Source organism: Sciurus vulgaris (assembly GCF_902686455.1).
Source record: "Sciurus vulgaris genome assembly, chromosome: 11".
Taxonomy (NCBI): Eukaryota; Metazoa; Chordata; class Mammalia; order Rodentia; family Sciuridae; genus Sciurus; species Sciurus vulgaris.
The window spans coordinates 89,598,862-89,617,696 of NC_136472.1; the positions used below are offsets into that span (position 1 = coordinate 89,598,862).

General features: G+C 40.5%; 1 protein-coding gene across 5 annotated transcripts in view; it reads left to right on the top strand.

Moving 5' to 3' along the window:
- The window catches only part of FAT3 (FAT atypical cadherin 3), a 621,727-nt gene that overhangs the window by 592,365 nt on the left and 10,527 nt on the right, over positions 1-18,835 (top strand). For all 5 annotated transcript variants that reach the window (XM_079105519.1, XM_079105517.1, XM_079105518.1 and 2 more), the window contains 3 exons: positions 1,865-2,333; positions 14,539-14,692; positions 16,591-17,246. In XM_079105519.1, coding sequence (XP_078961645.1) covers positions 1,865-2,333; positions 14,539-14,692; positions 16,591-17,246 — 1,279 coding nt within the window. The remainder of the gene's footprint in view (positions 1-1,864; positions 2,334-14,538; positions 14,693-16,590; positions 17,247-18,835) is intronic.

The following is an 18,835-nucleotide window of genomic DNA, read 5'->3' on the forward strand; positions in this document are numbered from 1 at the left end:
TATCTCAGTCCTTTTACCTTAGAACATTTATACTACATAGCAGAGTAGGTATGTAAAAAGTGTGTAGTATGTGACCAAGCATTCTGCAGTGAGCACAGTATCCTTGTTAAACAAGCCACAGTAGTTCTCTTTTCCAGACTCAAACCCAGAGAGCCCAAGCCACTATTACCAGTGACCTGAGTGGTACTTAACAGAACCTAAATTAGATTCAGCATTCCTCAATTCCCAGGGCTCTGACTGCTTCACAAAGCCCCTTGCCTTCCATATATACATATTAATGTGATACGAACCTATAAACTTTGCATGCAGATGAAAGGGTGCCAGAATGAGAGAATCCATGGAGTCACAAAAGGAGAAATGAGAGGACCTGTGAATTGGTTGTCTTTGGAACATGCTTAAACGTAGATGAAGAAATGCTTTATTTGTGAGGATGGGTGGTGCCATGATAATCACTAAGTCTACCATAAGTAAAACACATTTTGGAAAGTTTCAGCTCATTTCTATGAATTCAATTGTTATTTATATCTCCTTAGCTGTTAGTGACCTGGAAGGTCTGTGCTGCCCTGTCATTTCCTTTCCTTTCATTTTTCGTTTCTTCTCTTGACAAGTATCTGTGCTCTGCACAGAAATACAAAAGCCAGCACATCCTCAATGACAGCCTGCCCCCCTTTCATGACTCTGACACTGGTCTCCACAGGATCTTTTTGCTGGATCACAGACACAAGCCAGAAAAGAAGCTTTTGTCTCACAGGTTCTGGCTGTGAATCCCTTCATGGCCAAATATAAACTTGGCTAGACAGGGGTCCAGCCCTCACTGCCATGATCCTAAAGCCACCTCACATTTCTTAGAATTATCGACAAGGGCGGACCACAGAGGAGTCAAAGGTCAGCCCATCTCCTCAGCAACAGTTGAACTGGTTCTCCATGGAGGATTAATTGCTACCCAGCAGCTCTCTGCTAACCAGTATCCTTCAGTTGCACATACTTTCTTCCCTGTGTGTAATATCCCCTGGGGTTAGCCTCCTGGAAGGAGATGGATGCCCTCCCTACACTAGTACAATCAAAGCAATTCTCAGTTATAGCACCCTAGACCAGAGGTTGGAAAAACCCACAAGGTAAGAGCTAACTAGAAGATCCTCCTAGAAGAACAAATGTTGTTAAATATACATATGTTCTAAGCAAATGGCCAAGCCCTGAGAACTTTGTGATGTACTATATACCAAAGAACTATTTTAAGAATGCTAGCATTTAATAGAGAGAAGTTTCAAAAGCTAAAATACCTGTGAAGCTGGGAACTAGGAAATCTGTATTTCTTCCTGTCCTCTTTCTTTCCCCTATAGCACACTCAAGTAAACTTATTTGGGGAATATATAGGTATACACATGTAGTCATCTCCCCTACTAAACCATAAGCCCAGGAGGGCAGAGTTGATTACTCTTTTTGCTCCATAGCACCTATTACACTGCTTAGCATGTGGTGCATGTCCAAAAAATATTAATGAATTCACAGAGATAATTCCTATGGTAGAAATGACTAAGAAGGGTGCAAAGAATAAACACATCCAAACAAGGATATTGCTGTGAATTTTAAAAGGGAAGAAATCTACAGAAGAGAAAGGACAGATTTATAAAGTGGTGTTCATGTCACTAATTACAGGAAGGTTTGTGAAATATCAGGCATGCATTTTCATGGCAGATAATGGAGAGGGGGTTAAAAATCAAACCACAGCAGATTTATGACTGGATCAAAAGTAATATCTGTCTTCAGACTCCTTATGAAGCCCTCCAGTTAGTTAGGGTCTTAGTGTTCGGGAATATATTGGGAGATGCAAATTTAAAAGTGCTCGGTATTACTTCCCACACAGATTGTGGACGGCAAGCTGTGGTTTCAGCTGGACTGCGGTAGTGGCCCTGGAATCCTGGGCATCTCCGGCCGTGCTGTCAATGATGGGAGCTGGCACTCCGTCTTCCTGGAGCTCAATCGCAACTTCACGAGCCTTTCCTTAGATGATAGCTACGTGGAACGACGCAGGGCACCCCTCTACTTCCAAACTCTGAGCACTGAGAGTACCATCTACTTCGGTGCCCTGGTGCAGGCAGACAACATCCGCAGCCTGACTGACACGCGGGTCACACAGGTGCTCAGCGGCTTTCAGGGCTGCCTGGACTCGGTGGTGCTGAATAACAATGAGCTGCCTCTACAGAACAAGCGCAGCAGCTTCGCCGAAGTTGTGGGTCTGACGGAGCTGAAGCTGGGCTGCGTACTCTACCCCGATGCTTGTGAACGCAGTCCGTGCCAGCATGGTGGCAGCTGCACAGGCCTGCCTTCTGGGGGTGAGTGCGTGGGTGCTATGGGCACCCTGCAGGGAGGGCAGGGGTCGTGTGATGCACTTGCAGGAGGTACTGCCCTCACAGCCACAACTAACCCAAGGGCTCTCCAGAGTGGAGTACACACCCAAGATGTGCACAGAACTTCTTAAACCTCTTTACCGAGGGGAAGTTTCAGAGCTTGACTAGTACAGTGTCCAGCTTAGCCAATCATCTGCAGCATCCCACAAGAGCAGCATGATGCCCAGGAGACCACAGATGCCATAAATTCTGCCCCCTTCCCTGTCCACCCCACAACCTGCTAGTCTTCTGTGACTTGGGCTAATAGGACACCATTTTAAGTTGAACCTTCATGAGCCAACTACCTGTCATTGCAGAATGATGTGTAGCAGTCTGTGTTGTATAAACATAACTCTTCTAGAAGCTCAAAAGAGTTGGGGATGAATCTGGTACCCCAGGAATAGATCTATAGTGGAGGCCCTCGGAGCATGCTTTTGAAAACATGTATTAAACAGTCTAGTGACTGTTCTAAAAAGGAGTAGGAAGTCAAGAATAAGGAGAGGGGAATGTACACAAAATCTTAGGAGGAATAACATTCAAGGAGGACATAATGTTTTACCCCAATAATTTTTCCCCAAAGATACATCATTAAGAAAGAAAGAAAAGGGAAAGAGAGAGGGAGAAAGAATTATAGAGTATTTCTGTTGTTTGAGGGAAAAGCCAAGATTATTTAGGATCTAGGAGTGCAAAGATAAAACAATCCCTGACTTTACCCAGATGCCGAGTCTGTGTTAAGGTAAACTAGGCCAGACATTCTTCTGGATGAAATTTGCCACCTCCCAACAGCCCTACTGCTGACTCCATTCCAGTCCCTTTGCCGAGTTTCTCAGCAGTAGTATGATTAGCAAATTTAAACCTTCTTCACAAATCACTTAAGAGATTCTGCTGTGTGCATTACCATCTAATGTTTGTGAAGCCCAACTCCAAATTTAGAGTCCATTTTATTATTAGAATGTTATAAACTGTCCGTGAAATGATGCACTGCCGAAATACAGACAACAAAGTTGTTTAGACTTGCATATGTTACTGCCACAATGAGGGCCAAGTACCCTGGGGGGAAATTTCTGCCATCTCAATTTAAGAAATCTATTTGCTGTTTTTACTGTCTCAGCAGTATATGTAAATAAAGGGTTGTTATGGTGCCATAATTCCCGAATGATGGGCAGTAACTATACTTCAGTGGTTCTATAAACCAGCCCATTATGACAAGTCATGGCCAGTTTTTCACCAGGCAAAACAATTCTGCTAGTGTGAGCCATCTACGATATATAAAAGGAGCATATAATTAAATTGGGTTGAAATAGAACACCACTCCATGTCAAATCCTGGGTACACAGCCACAAATTGTAACATACTTTTAACGATGGCAGGACGTTGTTTTTGCTGGCAGAGCTATGGGCTTCCACAATGGGTTATCTTTAAAATAATAATAATCACTGAATGAAGGAAAAAGACCATGGAATCTTGCTCTTCAACATGCATTTTATTTTTTTATTGCCATGAAATCTGTTAGCTAAGTATTCAGGGCAGGTATGTTAATTAAATAAGACCCCTATGAAAAACAGAAGTTTTCTCTATTTTTTAATCCCTTTTAGTTTAATAAAATTTTAGCATGAAGGACCCGCCAGCCATATACTTTCCACATAGCCTAGAGAACTTGCCATCCCATCCCTAATGGCCCAGCCTTGCCTAGAATCCACTTCCTCTTCCTCCCCTGCTCTTCACGTCATTCTATTTTTGGAATTGGGGCTGGGACTCTATAGTAGGTTCTCTTTCTTACAAAATGATACAGCCTTTTATCAGTTCAAGTCTCCCTATTGTACCTAGGGGTTTTTCCAAAACAAAGATAGTGTCTTTCCTCAGTTCCATTTTCACAACTCCTTTTTTTCTCAAACTCAGTATCTGTGTTTAATAGGGGGTCCCATAGGAGCAGCCTACCACCAAAGCTATTCCCAAGCCTACTTCAGTGGTACTTAGTTCAGCAGCCCTGCCCCACTCCACACACACAGAGTATGGTCTCCTGTTATTTTCCTGGGGACCAAAAGCACAGGAGATTCCTCTTCTAATGTATGAGGAGTTTCTTACCTCCTTCCTGGTTATAGGAATGAGGCCTTGACTTCTAAGAAAAGAAGAGAAAGAATCTATTTTCTTGATCCCATATCAGAGGAATTTTTGCTGGGTTCTTGTGTTCTACCTAGTGTCAAATAGAGGAAGGGAGAAAAGAAAAGAAAGAACCAAAATTTGGCCTTTACTTATGTCTATGAAACTGTGTAGTTAATTATAAGGTTACTTAAAATACAAGGAAAATCTTAGCTATATAATTGCTTAGTTTAAAAAGAAGAATAAGACTTGAGTTTTTAATAAAAAAGTATTCATGCCCTCAAGAATTCTCTCTAGTTGCCAGGAAGATCTAATCACAGAGAGCGAAAGTCTTGGGTCCCCAGATCAGAGGCTGGAATGCATGCAGCATTCAAAGAGGAAATCTGGGCTACGGAAAGTAGATGGAGTGCTTAATAGGTGACTTTGCACATGACAACACTGAGGACAAAATTTATTTATTTGAACATCAGTTGTTGTGATTTGTTCCACATGTTCCTCTAAAATTCCAGGATACTTGTTTTGGTATGGTATTCCTCTTGACCACCGAAGAATGCTGAGGCATTGGTCATCAGCTTTCCTGGTGAGAGACTCCATTCTCAAGCTGTGGCCATCTTAGTACATTGTTGCAGAACATTTAGAACCTTTGAGGCAGGCAACCCAAGCAAGAAGCACTTTATTTCAGGGAAGCAGTGCTTCAACCACCCCCAAACCCAATCAAACTCTTGGCATGAATCAGGGCAAGGAAGCCACATCTTCTAGCTTGGAATGACATGGTCAGTGGTTTTCATCAGTGTTATAACATTGGCTGCCCCAGAAGGAAGCCATAGAACCCCAGGGGAATGAAAGCCCAGAATGCTGACTTGTAATAAGAGGATGAATATGACTCTATAAATCAACCACAGAGGGAAGGCTCTTTCTCTTGGTAATGCCTTAGATTATATGTATTTCATAAACATGAACTGGAAATAGCAACCACCCTGGAGAAGAAATTGTTAGGGCCTATTCTGACCCTTACATCTCCAGACCTAGTAAGCAAGGCACCACACAGTAAGCACCCACAATCTGAATTAGGAATGCTCAATTCTGGGTGCCTTATTGTGTTCATCTTAAGCTTGTTAACAGAAAATACAAATGAGGCTAAGCTACCATTTGGTGAAGCAATACACTAAGTCAGGTAGTCACTGGTCCAGAAATAGACATTCAGACAGTTTTTCATGAGACTAGAAGCCTAAGGCCTGAAATGAAAAGTTGGGTACATTGTTGGTACTAAGACTTACTGTTTCTTAGACCTTTGCTGTGTGTTGGGCACTATGATAAGGGCTTACCTTGTCAGAGCTGATGCACTGGGACTTTTAATTCTTACAACAATATTGTGGGAATGGTCTATTCTTCCCTCCCACTAACCCACCCCTTAAGAAGAAATGGGCCAGAGATGCTACTAATTAGCCTAGCAGCACAAAAGTGGTGAATCCAGATTTGACCCAAATTGTGAGAACTCCTCAGCCCAGGCTCTTCCCTATTGCTATTCAAAGTTCTAAAGGCCAGTATCATCATGACTGGGAATGTTAGAAAGGCGCACCTCTGATCCTACCCCAAACCCACTCAATCAATCTGTATTTTAACAAGCTCCCTACATGACATACTGATTTTTCTCTGAACTGCCCTAGAACAGCTGCCTGGGAAAAATTCTAGTTCTGTTTCTCATATTATAGACTTACAGATACAACTGTAAGATGCATCAGATCACCTGAGGCCCTTGTTAAAATAAGACAATATTATTTTTAAAAGTTTCTTGATTATTAATAAAAAAGGAAAACCTATTTACTTGCCTCCATCAATTGCTGTCCATATCAGAGGTACTTTCTGTTAGGGTACTGAATTGATTTATAAATTATTGCACTTACTACCCAGAAAAGCTTGGAGGTAGGGCACCCAACATATAGAATCTAAATCACAAGGGAAGAATGTTGGCATCTTTATTTTTAATGAGTCTCCAGGATGGTTCTATGCACACCCAAGTTTCAGAACCACTGACATTCATGGATCCCAACGATTCCATGCTTCCAGGAATGCCCCTTGGTGAGTTCCAGAAAAGGTAAACAGACACAGGACACAGGGAAATTGAAAGTCAAATGAACAGCCTATACTTTTTAAAAATTGTTTTGATGAAAGATGGAAGCATTATTCCCCTGTTAGGAATTTGGGGTTACCCTGAGCTCCACTTCAAAGATAAAAATAATAGTGTCTGTCCATTCTCTCTAAGCAGTTGTGAGTATTCTGGCTATCAGGTTGCATGAAATGGGTTCTCAAATGTTGCAAATGCTCAGCTGTTCAGGGCAACCAAGTCCCCATGCCACTTTGGGCCAGATTTGTTGAATATTTTGTGTCCTTAACTTGTAAGCGATCACTGGTATAGGTTAATTTTGGTCTGTCAAACTTCAATTGAGTGCCTGCATTGTGCTAAGATCTGTGTCGAATTCTGGGCCTTGCTGCTCTCTTGTGATCAATGAATGCCACTTGTACAACCTCCCCCACCTCACAGATGATTTAAGGAAATTGAACAGCATTCCCATATATGCTTCACCCAATGACCAAGCACACTGGTAGGGAGAAGCCAGACACACTATGAATATACTGTGAACATAATTTGGGTGAGTTTTTCAGCTTTGGAATTTTTTTTTCTTTTCTGGGTAACCTCCTTCTAAATATTGAATTAATCTTTTGTCGTTGTTTTGTACCTGGGAAATTCTCACAATAATAGCATTAATAATTATAGCTACTAGTAGAAAAACTCTAAAATAGGTTATGTGCACACAAAAGAACAAAGAACATACTAGAAGGTAAGAATTTATTGTGTGCCTCATGTTGCTAGTACACTAAAGGTTTGTAGAGCTTCAAAGAAAATATTAAAGGTTTGACTCAATATACAATGTATGAAAGGTGAGCCAGCTCTCCTAGGGAAAGTTATAGTTCTCCTCTTCAAAGGTTTCATTTTACAAGGTCTAAAGGCATTGGATGTAGCCTGCTTGGTTAAAGAGAAAAGTCAAAGTGACTAAAAGTTGAAATGGCAAGGTAATGATGGAGGCCATGGCTGGCTGGCTTTGGAGCTTGTCCCCACTTGTGATTAGTATCTCATGTGGTAATGCATCCACCAGGTTTCTCACATGAATTGAGATTCACATGGAACAGAGATCTGAATATCTCCCAGTATTGAGCCCAACAGCCTTAGTAAAAATCTCACATGACATTCAGCTGTTTGGTTTATGAGTAAAACAGAGATGCAGTTGATTTCAGAATTCATAGTGATTAGAAGAAATAACAACAGTAAAGTGCCTAATGTTTATGTGTTGCATTGTGGTTTATAAATTCAGAAATCTTTTGTTTCCTTATGAAGTGTTGGTGAGTATCACTTGTCAAAAAAAAAAGTAGGGAGGTTCCTGAAGGTCAGGCATCACAGTCACAATCATATTCAGCTGGTGAGCAACAGGCAGAACTTAAACTTGCACCCAGGCCCTCACCGTCCATCACAGATGCCTCCTCAAGTCCTGTAAGTTCTTGTAGTTTCTAAATAAAATCCATAATTTAGCAAGCATGAAGACTGATACTGACTTAGCTCAGTATCTAAATGTGCTCATTGCACATTTACTGTCATTTCTTTTACCTTTGTGCAGCAGGCAGACGTTCCCTTATCAAGGTTGCCAAGCCTGATCAGAAAAACATGTTTTTCTCTTCCTGTATTTACACCACCGAGTGGGGCAGAGGGTGCAGGCCATTGCCTGGATGAACCAGGTCGGAAATAACTGCTAAATCAAAGGAATAAAATAGAAATTATCTTGATTTTTTTTGCTGTTGTTGCCCAGCCCAAATTCCCTCTATAATTGCTTATTCCATATCTATTTTTGCATTTAATCGTTTTTTTTTTTTTTCAATGTTCATCTTTGAGCTAGGAAAAGAGAAGGCATTTTAAGTTTGTCTGGGTGCAGATTTCAAAACCATCTGCATCTGCTATAACTAGAAGGATTGTAAACAGGAACACAGCTTTGAGACAGTGCTTAAAAATACACTTCTCGTTTTGCCAAGATTTGAAAGAAAAGAAGCTATGACTTTTTTTGTATATGTATCTCGATGCTGGTAAGACCATTTCCTTTCTGAATTTGAAACTACTATTAAGTATATCTGCTACTCATTAGCATAGGTAACCTTAAGGAAAACTGTCTTATTTAAGCTTCTATTTCCTCACCTGTAAAATAATTATAATAGTACATACAGCATGGAATTGCTATAAGAATTAAATTAGATATAAGGCATAGAAATGTCTTAGAATTTTTCTGTCACATAATAATCTATTGTTCTTAATAATGATTTCATTGTTTAATAGTCTCCTGCTTAACAAGAAGAAAATCTCTTTTAAATAAGATTTTGAAATTATCCAATGAATTATATTTTCTTTTATGTTTATCAAAGTGTCAAATATTATTTGTGATCAAATAGTGCCTGGATAAATCTTAGAACTCTGTTACCTTTATTTGTGTGTGATAGCAACTTATGGTAATGCTTGAAAAGTGTAGTAACTTTATTATGCTACTCACTTTATTATTTAATGATTATTTGGCTCCCAGAAGGATACCAAGTTGGATACCTTGTTATAGCTTATCTGCTTCCTGGAGAGCAACGGGAAATAACTTTAAGACTGTCCCTTTTATTTCTAGCACGTAAGGAGCTCTGGCTCACTGACAAGTGCTAATGCCAAAACAGATTTGGAGAAAGATTGGAGAATCAGTAATAAGGAGTCAAGTTCCACTTAATCACTTAAGATGTCTTTGGACATTCACTGGCCTCTCTAGCATCCCCCTGGAACTGGGATGTTACTGGAGTCTGTTCTTTTTCCTTTGTCTGATTATCATGATCCTCATAGAATGTCTGGAAGTGATTTTAAACAATATAGCATTAGATCACTTAGTGTCATTATGACAAGCATTGATATTATAAAATTATTAAAAATAGGGCCCATGATATGATAATTAATAACCAATGCTTTATGAAAGCAAGTTAATTTTGATAAACAAGTCTTTCACAGAGGCTGAACAATAGATATCATTCTTCTTTCATTACAAAAAGAATAATCTAAGTACTTTTTTAAAAAATTGAATTGCTTTCCCCTTTGTTAACATAAAAACTTCTCCAGATTTAAAGTTCTAAAAGATTACTTTCAAAGCACCTCTGCTCCTTTCCCCCATGGGCTTCAGATTGTAAGAGCAGATCATAGTTTACCTCCTTCTGATTGCAGAGAAATCTACAAAGGAAATATAATAAAGTACAAGGTGTTAAAAATACAATTCAGGACAATGTTGACAGGTTAGGACTTTGGACCCAGACTATCTGGGTTCACACCAGCCTCATGATCCTGAATCAGTAATCGGCTTCTCTGAGCCTCAGTATCTCATCTGTAAAATGCTGTAAATGGTCTGGGGATATAGCTCAGTCAGTAGAGTGCCTCCCTTGCATGTACAACACCCTGGGTTCAATCCCCAGCACCGGGGAAAAAAAAAAAAAAAGCTGTAAATGGCTTCTAGATGATGTTTTTCTGACCCTGTGATCCCAGTCCCTGTCATAATAACTATTCTAGGGGTGTGCCAGTAAACCAGCTCTTAAAAGTAGAGGCCCATATTTGTAGCATTTGCTGATTTCTGTGGTGTAAATACTCACATCATGTCTGATGTTAACAAGTGGCATGCCAATTTCTCAAGTATTTAACAGTCATGTCTCGGAACTTCTGAGCTAGCTCCAGCAAACCCCTGCTAATTTACATAGGCACTCATTTGGAGGTGAATCAGTCAAACTGGCTGCTGCATCAAATAGTATTAGATGTCCCACAGAAAGATCATGAAGATAACAGAATGCAGAAGGAAAATGTGTATGAGTGAAATAGCATACTAGAAGTAATGTCCCATTTTAAATTCCTATTTTCCAAGGCACAGAGGCATAAGATTGCCTCTCTGACACTGGGTAAGAACTCATCCCATGACCCAAGGTAGTCTAGTTTCCTTGATAGTGATTCAAATATTGCTTATTTCTAGACAGCTTCTCCTTAGCTCTTTCCTTCTCCAAGCTACTTCTGATAGAGTTTTGTTTAAGAAATTTCAGAGGTTTGCCAAATAAGAGCTGTATAGTTTACCCAACTTGCTTTAGCCCCTTCCTGGCTTTCCTCCCTCCTCATCATTGATATGCATTTCTATGCTGTGCCTGTCTCACCCCTCCCTTCAGTCTAAGGAAGAATATAATTCATTCTCACAAGTCACTCTATCTCTAAATGACATGCCATTCTGATCAAGGATTAGCCAGATGACACAAAGAAGGATATTCCCAATCCCACATGCTTTCAGAAGTTTCCAATTCTATTAAGGTGTGCAACTTCCTAAAATGGAAAAAATAACCTAAGTCAGCATAGTTTGAAGCAAGCATACCTGAGACTACTGCCTCCTTCCCACAGGCTTCAGGCTGGCCTTCTTTGAACAGTTTGTATCCACAATGTGAATCCAGTAAAAATATCCATGAGAGTACACACTGTCTCAGTCTATAGATTTCCAACTATCTTGTGTCTGCAGCACTCAATTCACAAAATCCCAACATCAGTCACTAACCACATTGTTAGCCCAAGAGTTCAGCACCTAAGAGTGAAGATGGCTCTCTACAGTATTTGCAAAAGATCTTAGGAATAAAGAAAGCCTCACTGGCCACTTCACAGTAATGGTGGCAGCTTGCTGTCACAACCACACAACCATGAAAGTAATTTTTTACTTTTAATTTTAATCCCCTAATGGCCTAACATCTCACTATGCCCCACCTTTTTATGTTTTTATTACTATATTATAATTACATGTAATAGTGGGGTTCATTGTGACACATTCATATATGTCCACAACATCATTTGCTCCAATACATTCCCCAGTACTTCTCTTTTCACTCCCCTCCTCCCTTTCCCTCTTCCCTTTCCTCTACCCTTCTGATCTTCCACAAATATATATTCCAAATGAAATATATATATATTTATATATATATATATATATATATACACACACACACACACACACACACACATATACATTCCAGATATATATGGAAGATCAGAAGGGTAGAGGAAAGGGAACAGGGAATATATATATATATTTATTTATTTATTTATATATATATAAATATATATATATATATATTTCATTTTGGTGCATTATAATTTTACTTAGAATTCACTGTGATATATTCATATATGCATATAACATAATTTGGTTGATTTTATCCCCCCCATTCTTGCCTCTTCCATCCTTCCTCCCTCCCCCTTGATCTCCTACCTTTACTTTACTGATCTCCCTTCCATTTTTGTAAGTTCTACCTTTTAAAAATCACTTTTTCCTCTCTAGCTTCCTCAAAATGAGAGAAAGCATTTGTCCTTGACTTTGAGTCTGACTTACTTCACTTAGAATGATATTCTCCAGTTCCATTGATTTATTAGAAAATACCATGATTTCATTCTTCTTTTTGAATGTGTATAACTCCATTGTGTATATACATCACATTATCTTTATCTATTCATCTGTAGATAGTCACCTGGGCTGGTTCCATAACCAGCTGTTATAAACATTGGAATGCAAATTTCACTATAGTATGATGACTTCGGTTTTTGATCCTACCACCTCTCAACATCTCCACACTGAGGACCAATTTTTAAGCACCACTGAGGACACACTTAAGTCCTATCCAAACCATAGCAGATGTAAAATAAGAATTGGTCAAAGGTCTGTTTAAGAGGCTGGTAGAATTGATCTGGATTCCTACCTCCCCTCTGCATAGCCAAGAAACCACTTGCCCCACATCCTGGAAAAACCTGCATGTACTACTGAGAGGCAGGGTCTTGGAACTGGAGAACACCTGGCACTGTGCTTCACAGACAGGTTTAAGTAAACATGATGTTCACTGGATGCTAAAACCACCACAACCACCCCTCCTCCACCAGTTAATCCCTCCAGTATTGGAATCCAGGCCTTTGTCCTCTTTCTGGGCAGGTGATAAAAACAATCTTTACCAGGGAAATCAGCCAACCCAAAGATACTGACTCAGTTTTAGAGTTTATAAGCCACTCCCATGTGCTCAGAACTTCCTACCAGATTTCTAGTTTTTTAGTGCCACACTCTTCAATATAAGTTTATAAGTGAAGATTAACAAACAAGTAAGGAAATCCTCTAACTCAAAACATATATGGAAGGAAAGATCAACTTTAAGGAATTCCCTTCCTTTACTTAGGGGATGACAAGGCCAAATCTTATAGCATGGGCTGGTAGGCTAGAAATTCAAGTAGGAGTTGATTTTGCAGTCTTGAATTCCAAAATCACACAGCAAGCCAATGGGTTGGAAGGTCAGGCAAGATTCTTCTATGTTGTAGTCTGAGGCAGAATTCCTTCTTCTTAAGGGCTCAAACTGAATGGACAAGTTCCACCCACATCATGCTTTACTTATGGTAACCTATTGTAAATGTTAGCACACCTACAGATACCTTCACAGAAACATCTAGACTAGTGTTTAACCAAAGAACTGGGCACCAGTAACCTAGCCAAGTTGACACATAAAGAACAAAAACAAAGTTGGACATGAAAATTAAAATAATCATAGTTCACTATATGACTTAATGTAAAGAGCATTTCATAGTTATAGTACTATCATCACCCATTATTGATATAACCAAAGTTACCATATCTTGGAATGTAGAGCCACCAGAAGAATGTCTCTATGAGACAGGGCCAAAGGCTCGAAATAAAAGTTACAGTGGAAAGCCAATAGGAAATCCCCATGAATGAAATAAAAACAAAATTTAAAAATTCCACAGAAGGAAATATTGGAAATAAAAGGAATGCCCACCCAAGTTACTTTGAGGTTATTTAAATACTTCGTTTTACAAAACAAAACATGTAAAATGATCTGACTCTTCATTATGCACATGTATAACTTTAACAACAACAACAACAAGAATAAAAATGAACCCCAATTTTCTTATTGGTGCGTTGTATTTGTACATACTGATGGGATTTTTTGTTACATATTTATACATGCATGCAATACAAAATATGACAATGTAATCTGGTCAATAACACTCCCCAGCATTCACCCCCTACCTTCTACCCCTTGGTCCCTTTTCTTTGATTTTCATGAGATCTGCCCGCCCCCACTCTTTTCCTTCTTCCTCTCTAGCTTCCACATAACAGAAAACACAGGACCTTTGAGGTTCTTTTTAAGAAGGGAAAAAAGAATACCCTTACTAATTATTCATTCTCTCCTACTCTAAGAAAAAGATAATTGTTTTATTTTATAATCCTACCTCATTCGATATTTAATAATCTCTGTGGTAGGGGTACTGTTACCTATTTCTATGTGATGGGTTCATGAATAGAGAAAGCAAAAAAGGTACAAAAATCAGAATCTGAATAGAGAAGCTAGATGAAGACTGGAATTCTCCCATTAACCCCTGCATATGTCAGTCTGAGGCTCAACTGTCTTGACAAACAACCTCATTTTTCTTCCCTCACTTTCCTTCAGGGGGTACTTTCAGTTCTTGGCTAAAGAGAAAAGGCACAGGGATAGGAGAGGGGCTCAGGAAAGGAGGTATATGAAATCCATAGGACACTACTCCCATCTGGAAATGTCTTGCTGTTTACAGTAGCAGTGTGGTGGGAAAGGCACCCCTCTTCCCCTGTACTCCATCCTGGTGTCTGTTCTTGGTATCTGTCCCTTGTGCACATCTTTTACAGTTCTCACCAGCATCCATGCATGTAGATAATTAGGTGAATTTTTGTGTACTCTTAGGGAATTCAAATTGGAACTTGGCATTTTTGTGGCAAGATGTATTCCAAAAAACTAATTTGTTAATCATCTTTGGAATTTGGGCCCTGCTTACGATACAGTTCAACACAGAACTGGGGGGACATGTTACATATTAAAGTTGAGTCCCAAGGCATTCTGAGCATCACGAGTGGCACCCCTGGCTCATGAAGCACTCTTTCCCCAGGCTACCAGTGTACCTGTCTCTCACAGTTCACGGGGAGGAACTGTGAATCAGAGATCACAGCCTGCTTCCCAAACCCCTGCCGCAATGGAGGATCCTGTGACCCCATAGGAAACACTTTCATCTGCAGTTGTAAAGCTGGGCTCACCGGAGTCACGTAAGTGAGATTATGTAATAGTCTCTTGCCATGCTGCTTCTTATTACTAAGAACACAAACGAATAAGCATTTCACCAGGATAAAATGTTTACCAGGCAGAGGGTTAATGTCTTTATGTATAAAAACTGCTTTCAAGTGATTAAAAGGTTAATAGGGATTATCTCTTGGTAGTGTGGTTATGGGTAATTTACATACTTTTTTTACTTTATACGTCTCTATATTTTCAAAAATTTTTATAACTGCCATGTACTTTATAATAAGGGGAAAACAAAGAAAGCCATTGATGCCACCTAATATATCCCATATAATTCTGAGACAGATATACTACCCATTTCTCCAGAATCCACTAATAGGACTCTACTACCAATATTTTATGATCATTCTACGAAACTAAACCTTACCTTTCTTTTGCAAGCCTTTTTTTCCTCCAAGAAATGAGTGAAATTAAAGTGCCAAATGGAAAGGGAATGTTTTAAATTCTTAGTAAAATTCCACTTTCAACCATCCTTGATCATTTCAAAAATTATATATATATATATATATATGTAAAATCTCAAGCAAGTGATACTCTAATTACAGATCAGTCTTATGTATTCATTAGAGCAAATCTCCTGAGGACTTTTCCAGGAAATACTTAGCTGACTTTGAATTGCTGGATGTAATTTAAAGCAATAAAGCTGCATTTATTTTTAAATACTCTGTGATTCTAACTAATTTCCGGCTGACCTGGCCTCAATCTGTTCAAATTAGGGATATTTGGCTACATTTTAAAAGGTGGATTACCAAAAATATAGGTGTTTGGGCCTTTTAAATGAACATATTAGAACAATTGCTGAAGCAGAGAAAAGGAAAGAAGGTCTATGGTTTCAAAGAGTGTTAAAACAAGAAAAGTAAGACTTAAATGTGTGCCTTATTATACTCAAAGTGAAGCATGGATTGCTTTAAAGGGAATAAAATTGATTTAATTATTTTTCATTAGAATGCTTCAGTAATTTTCTCCTGATAATCTGCCTTAGCATTCACCTTTAACATAAGCACAGAATCTGCAAGTTAGCCATTCACCCCCCACCCCCACCCCACCTACCCCTACAACACCCGGTTTCCTGGAGGGACCAAAAATTACTGTAATCATTAAAGGTAAAGGTCAGAACCAAAAACATTTTCCTCACCAGAAACCCTGTAATGGATATATAAGTTCACAGTTCTTTATTCTACAATCTCAAAAGCTTGGAGGACTAAAGTGGTTTGAAGTACATCAGTGGCAGGCTAATTTGGTAGAAAAATCTGTTGAAAACTACTCTGAGGCTCTTTCTAGTCTTTATTTCTCTAATTTAGTGCAAACATCCATGTTTCTCTGCAGAAACACTGGTATATTTGATTATGAGGTCCTATGCCAGCATCATCAGTTCCTGTTGGGCCAAGGAGTATTTTACATAATGTGAGAGTGATACACTGTGTGTCCTTTCTAAAACTGAATAGTCTAAAAATCAGATACGAACGTGGTCAGGAGAATTTGGAGACCACTACCTTTCCATAGCATCTGTTGGTACTTTTTGTACTATTCCCTTCTCCTGGCACAATCTTCCCAGTAGGGGAACAAAGACTTGAGAGAGAAGGTTGGGAGGAATACCTTTACACAAGATGAGGACCTGGGCATGGGGTGGGGGACTGTGGGTGCAGAAATGCCTAAATCAACTGCCCCACACACACACACACACACACACACACACACACACACACACACACTTTTTTTTTTTTTTTTTGGTCATGCTTCACCCATACCTCTCAGGTGCTTTCTCCTCTTTTAATGATGTCCTATTTTTTGAGCTCTGGTACACAAGGCTGTGTCAACTGGTCCTGATGTTGGGGAGGGGCTTCTGTGTGTTTTTCTGCTGAAGGTGTGAGGAGGACATCAATGAGTGTGAGCGGGAGGAGTGTGAGAACGGTGGCTCCTGCGTCAACATGTTTGGCTCCTTCCTCTGCAACTGCACCCCGGGCTACGTAGGCCAGTATTGCGGGCTCCGCCCGGTGGTGGTGCCCAACATCCAGGCCGGCCACTCCTACGTTGGCAAGGAAGAGCTCATTGGCATCGCAGTCGTCCTCTTTGTCATCTTTACCCTGGTCGTCCTCTTCATCGTCTTCCGCAAAAAAGTCTTCCGCAAGAACTACTCCCGCAACAACATCACGCTGGTGCAGGACCCGGCCACCGCTGCCTTGCTCAACAAGAGCAATGGCATCCCGTTCCGGAACCTGCGTGGCAGCGGGGACGGCCGCAACGTCTACCAGGAGGTGGGGCCACCGCAGGTGCCTGTGCGTCCCATGGCCTACACCCCCTGCTTCCAGAGCGACTCCAGGAGCAACCTAGATAAGATCGTGGATGGGCTGGGGAGCGAGCACCAGGAGATGACCACGTTTCACCCAGAGTCTCCCCGCATCCTGACAGCCCGGCGGGGTGTGGTCGTGTGCAGTGTGGCCCCCAACCTTCCAGCCGTGTCACCCTGCCGCTCTGACTGCGACTCCATTCGGAAGAATGGCTGGGATGCTGGAACTGAGAGTGAGTAGGAAGTAGCAGTGGGGCATTTTGTGTTCCCCCCTATAGGAAGTCTGCAAGGTGTTGGCACCATAAGAGAAATGAAGGGAAGAAAGAGGACCCACGTGACCAGAGCATTCCCTGTGACATGTCCTCGCACAGGATGTTCACACTGGTTCATTTATCAAATGGGGAAAAATGAGTCCAAGAAAGGGTAATACTGCATGTCCAAGGTCACAGCTAGTAGGAGGCAGGTAGTATTCCAATCTGGGTCTGCTAGAATCCCTGCAGTCCATGCTCTTTTCACAAAATGGTACCATTGACCATAATGCAAGCTAGCCACATAAGTAATACTCAGAATGTGTTCTGGAAGTCAGAAGAAAGTAGTATTTCTAGTCCTAGAGTGAGCACTTGAGCAAAATAGAGGGACAAAGCTAGAGGTAAATGTTTAGGCTTCATCTGCATGCCACATGGTTGGCTGTAGAGGAGGGTGAGCTTACCAAGGAGCAAGAGCAGAGAGGGTGGTCAAACCAGGCTTCCAAAAGGACCTTGGATATGCCTACCTATGGGTGATGGGCAGAAGGGAGGGACAGGAAGGGAGGCACATACTTACCAACAAAGAAAGGAAAGAAAAAGGAGAGGGCAGCTGAGCAGAAACCAAGAAAAAGGGATCAGTAAGGTCCGCAGTATGAAGTACTACACAACCAACTAGGAGACACAGGCTTAAAATACATATGCTGAACTAAGGCCAGGGGTGGTACACTCCTGTAATCCCAGCAGCTCAGGAAGCTGAGTCAGGAGGATCACAAGTTCAAAGCCAACTTCTGCATCTGAGCAAGGCCCTAAGCAATTTAGTGAGACCCTATCTCAAATTTTTAAAAAATAGAAAGGGCTGGGGATGTGACTCAGTGCTTAAGCATCCCTGGGTTCAATCAATCCCTGGCACCAAAAATAAACAAACAAACATATGCTGAACTAGAGATTCTTATGATCTCAAGAAACTCTCAGTGGCAAGGATTAAGGATAAAGAGATTTGGTGGGAACACAAAGGTAAAGCATCATTGCTGGGTGCTGGGTCATCTCCTTAGATGGTCAAGGCTAGATGCTATTACATCAGGAAGGCACTATTACTAGCTCATCATTTTATGAAGGAGAAAACTGGCGTGAGTAGGTGATATAACTTGCCTAAAGTCATGTAACTAGCAAAGTGAGGAGTTTGTATATCAGCTGCCTCACTCTGCTACTGCTCTTTGGAGCCTCGGCAGGAAGGATGGAGAGGAAAATAAGAGGGAAAGAATGGATATCTTGATGAAAAATGGGGGGCCAGGAATGAGATCTTTCTACTCCAGTGCTGCCCAGCATGCCATCTGCTGATTCTGTCTTTCTATAGACACACTTATTATTTTAAGTAGTTGCCTTTGGATTTCAACCATAAATATATTCCCTCTCAAATTATCTGTAGAGTTAAGTTTTACTAGAGTATTGCAAGTCCACTAAGCAAAAAGGCTTTTTCTTTTTTCTTTTTTTTTTTTTTTTTTTCAGTGACAAAGGGGGTTTTGAATAAATGAAGGAGCAGGGGAGTTTTATTTGTGGGCACTTCATTCACCAGTGTG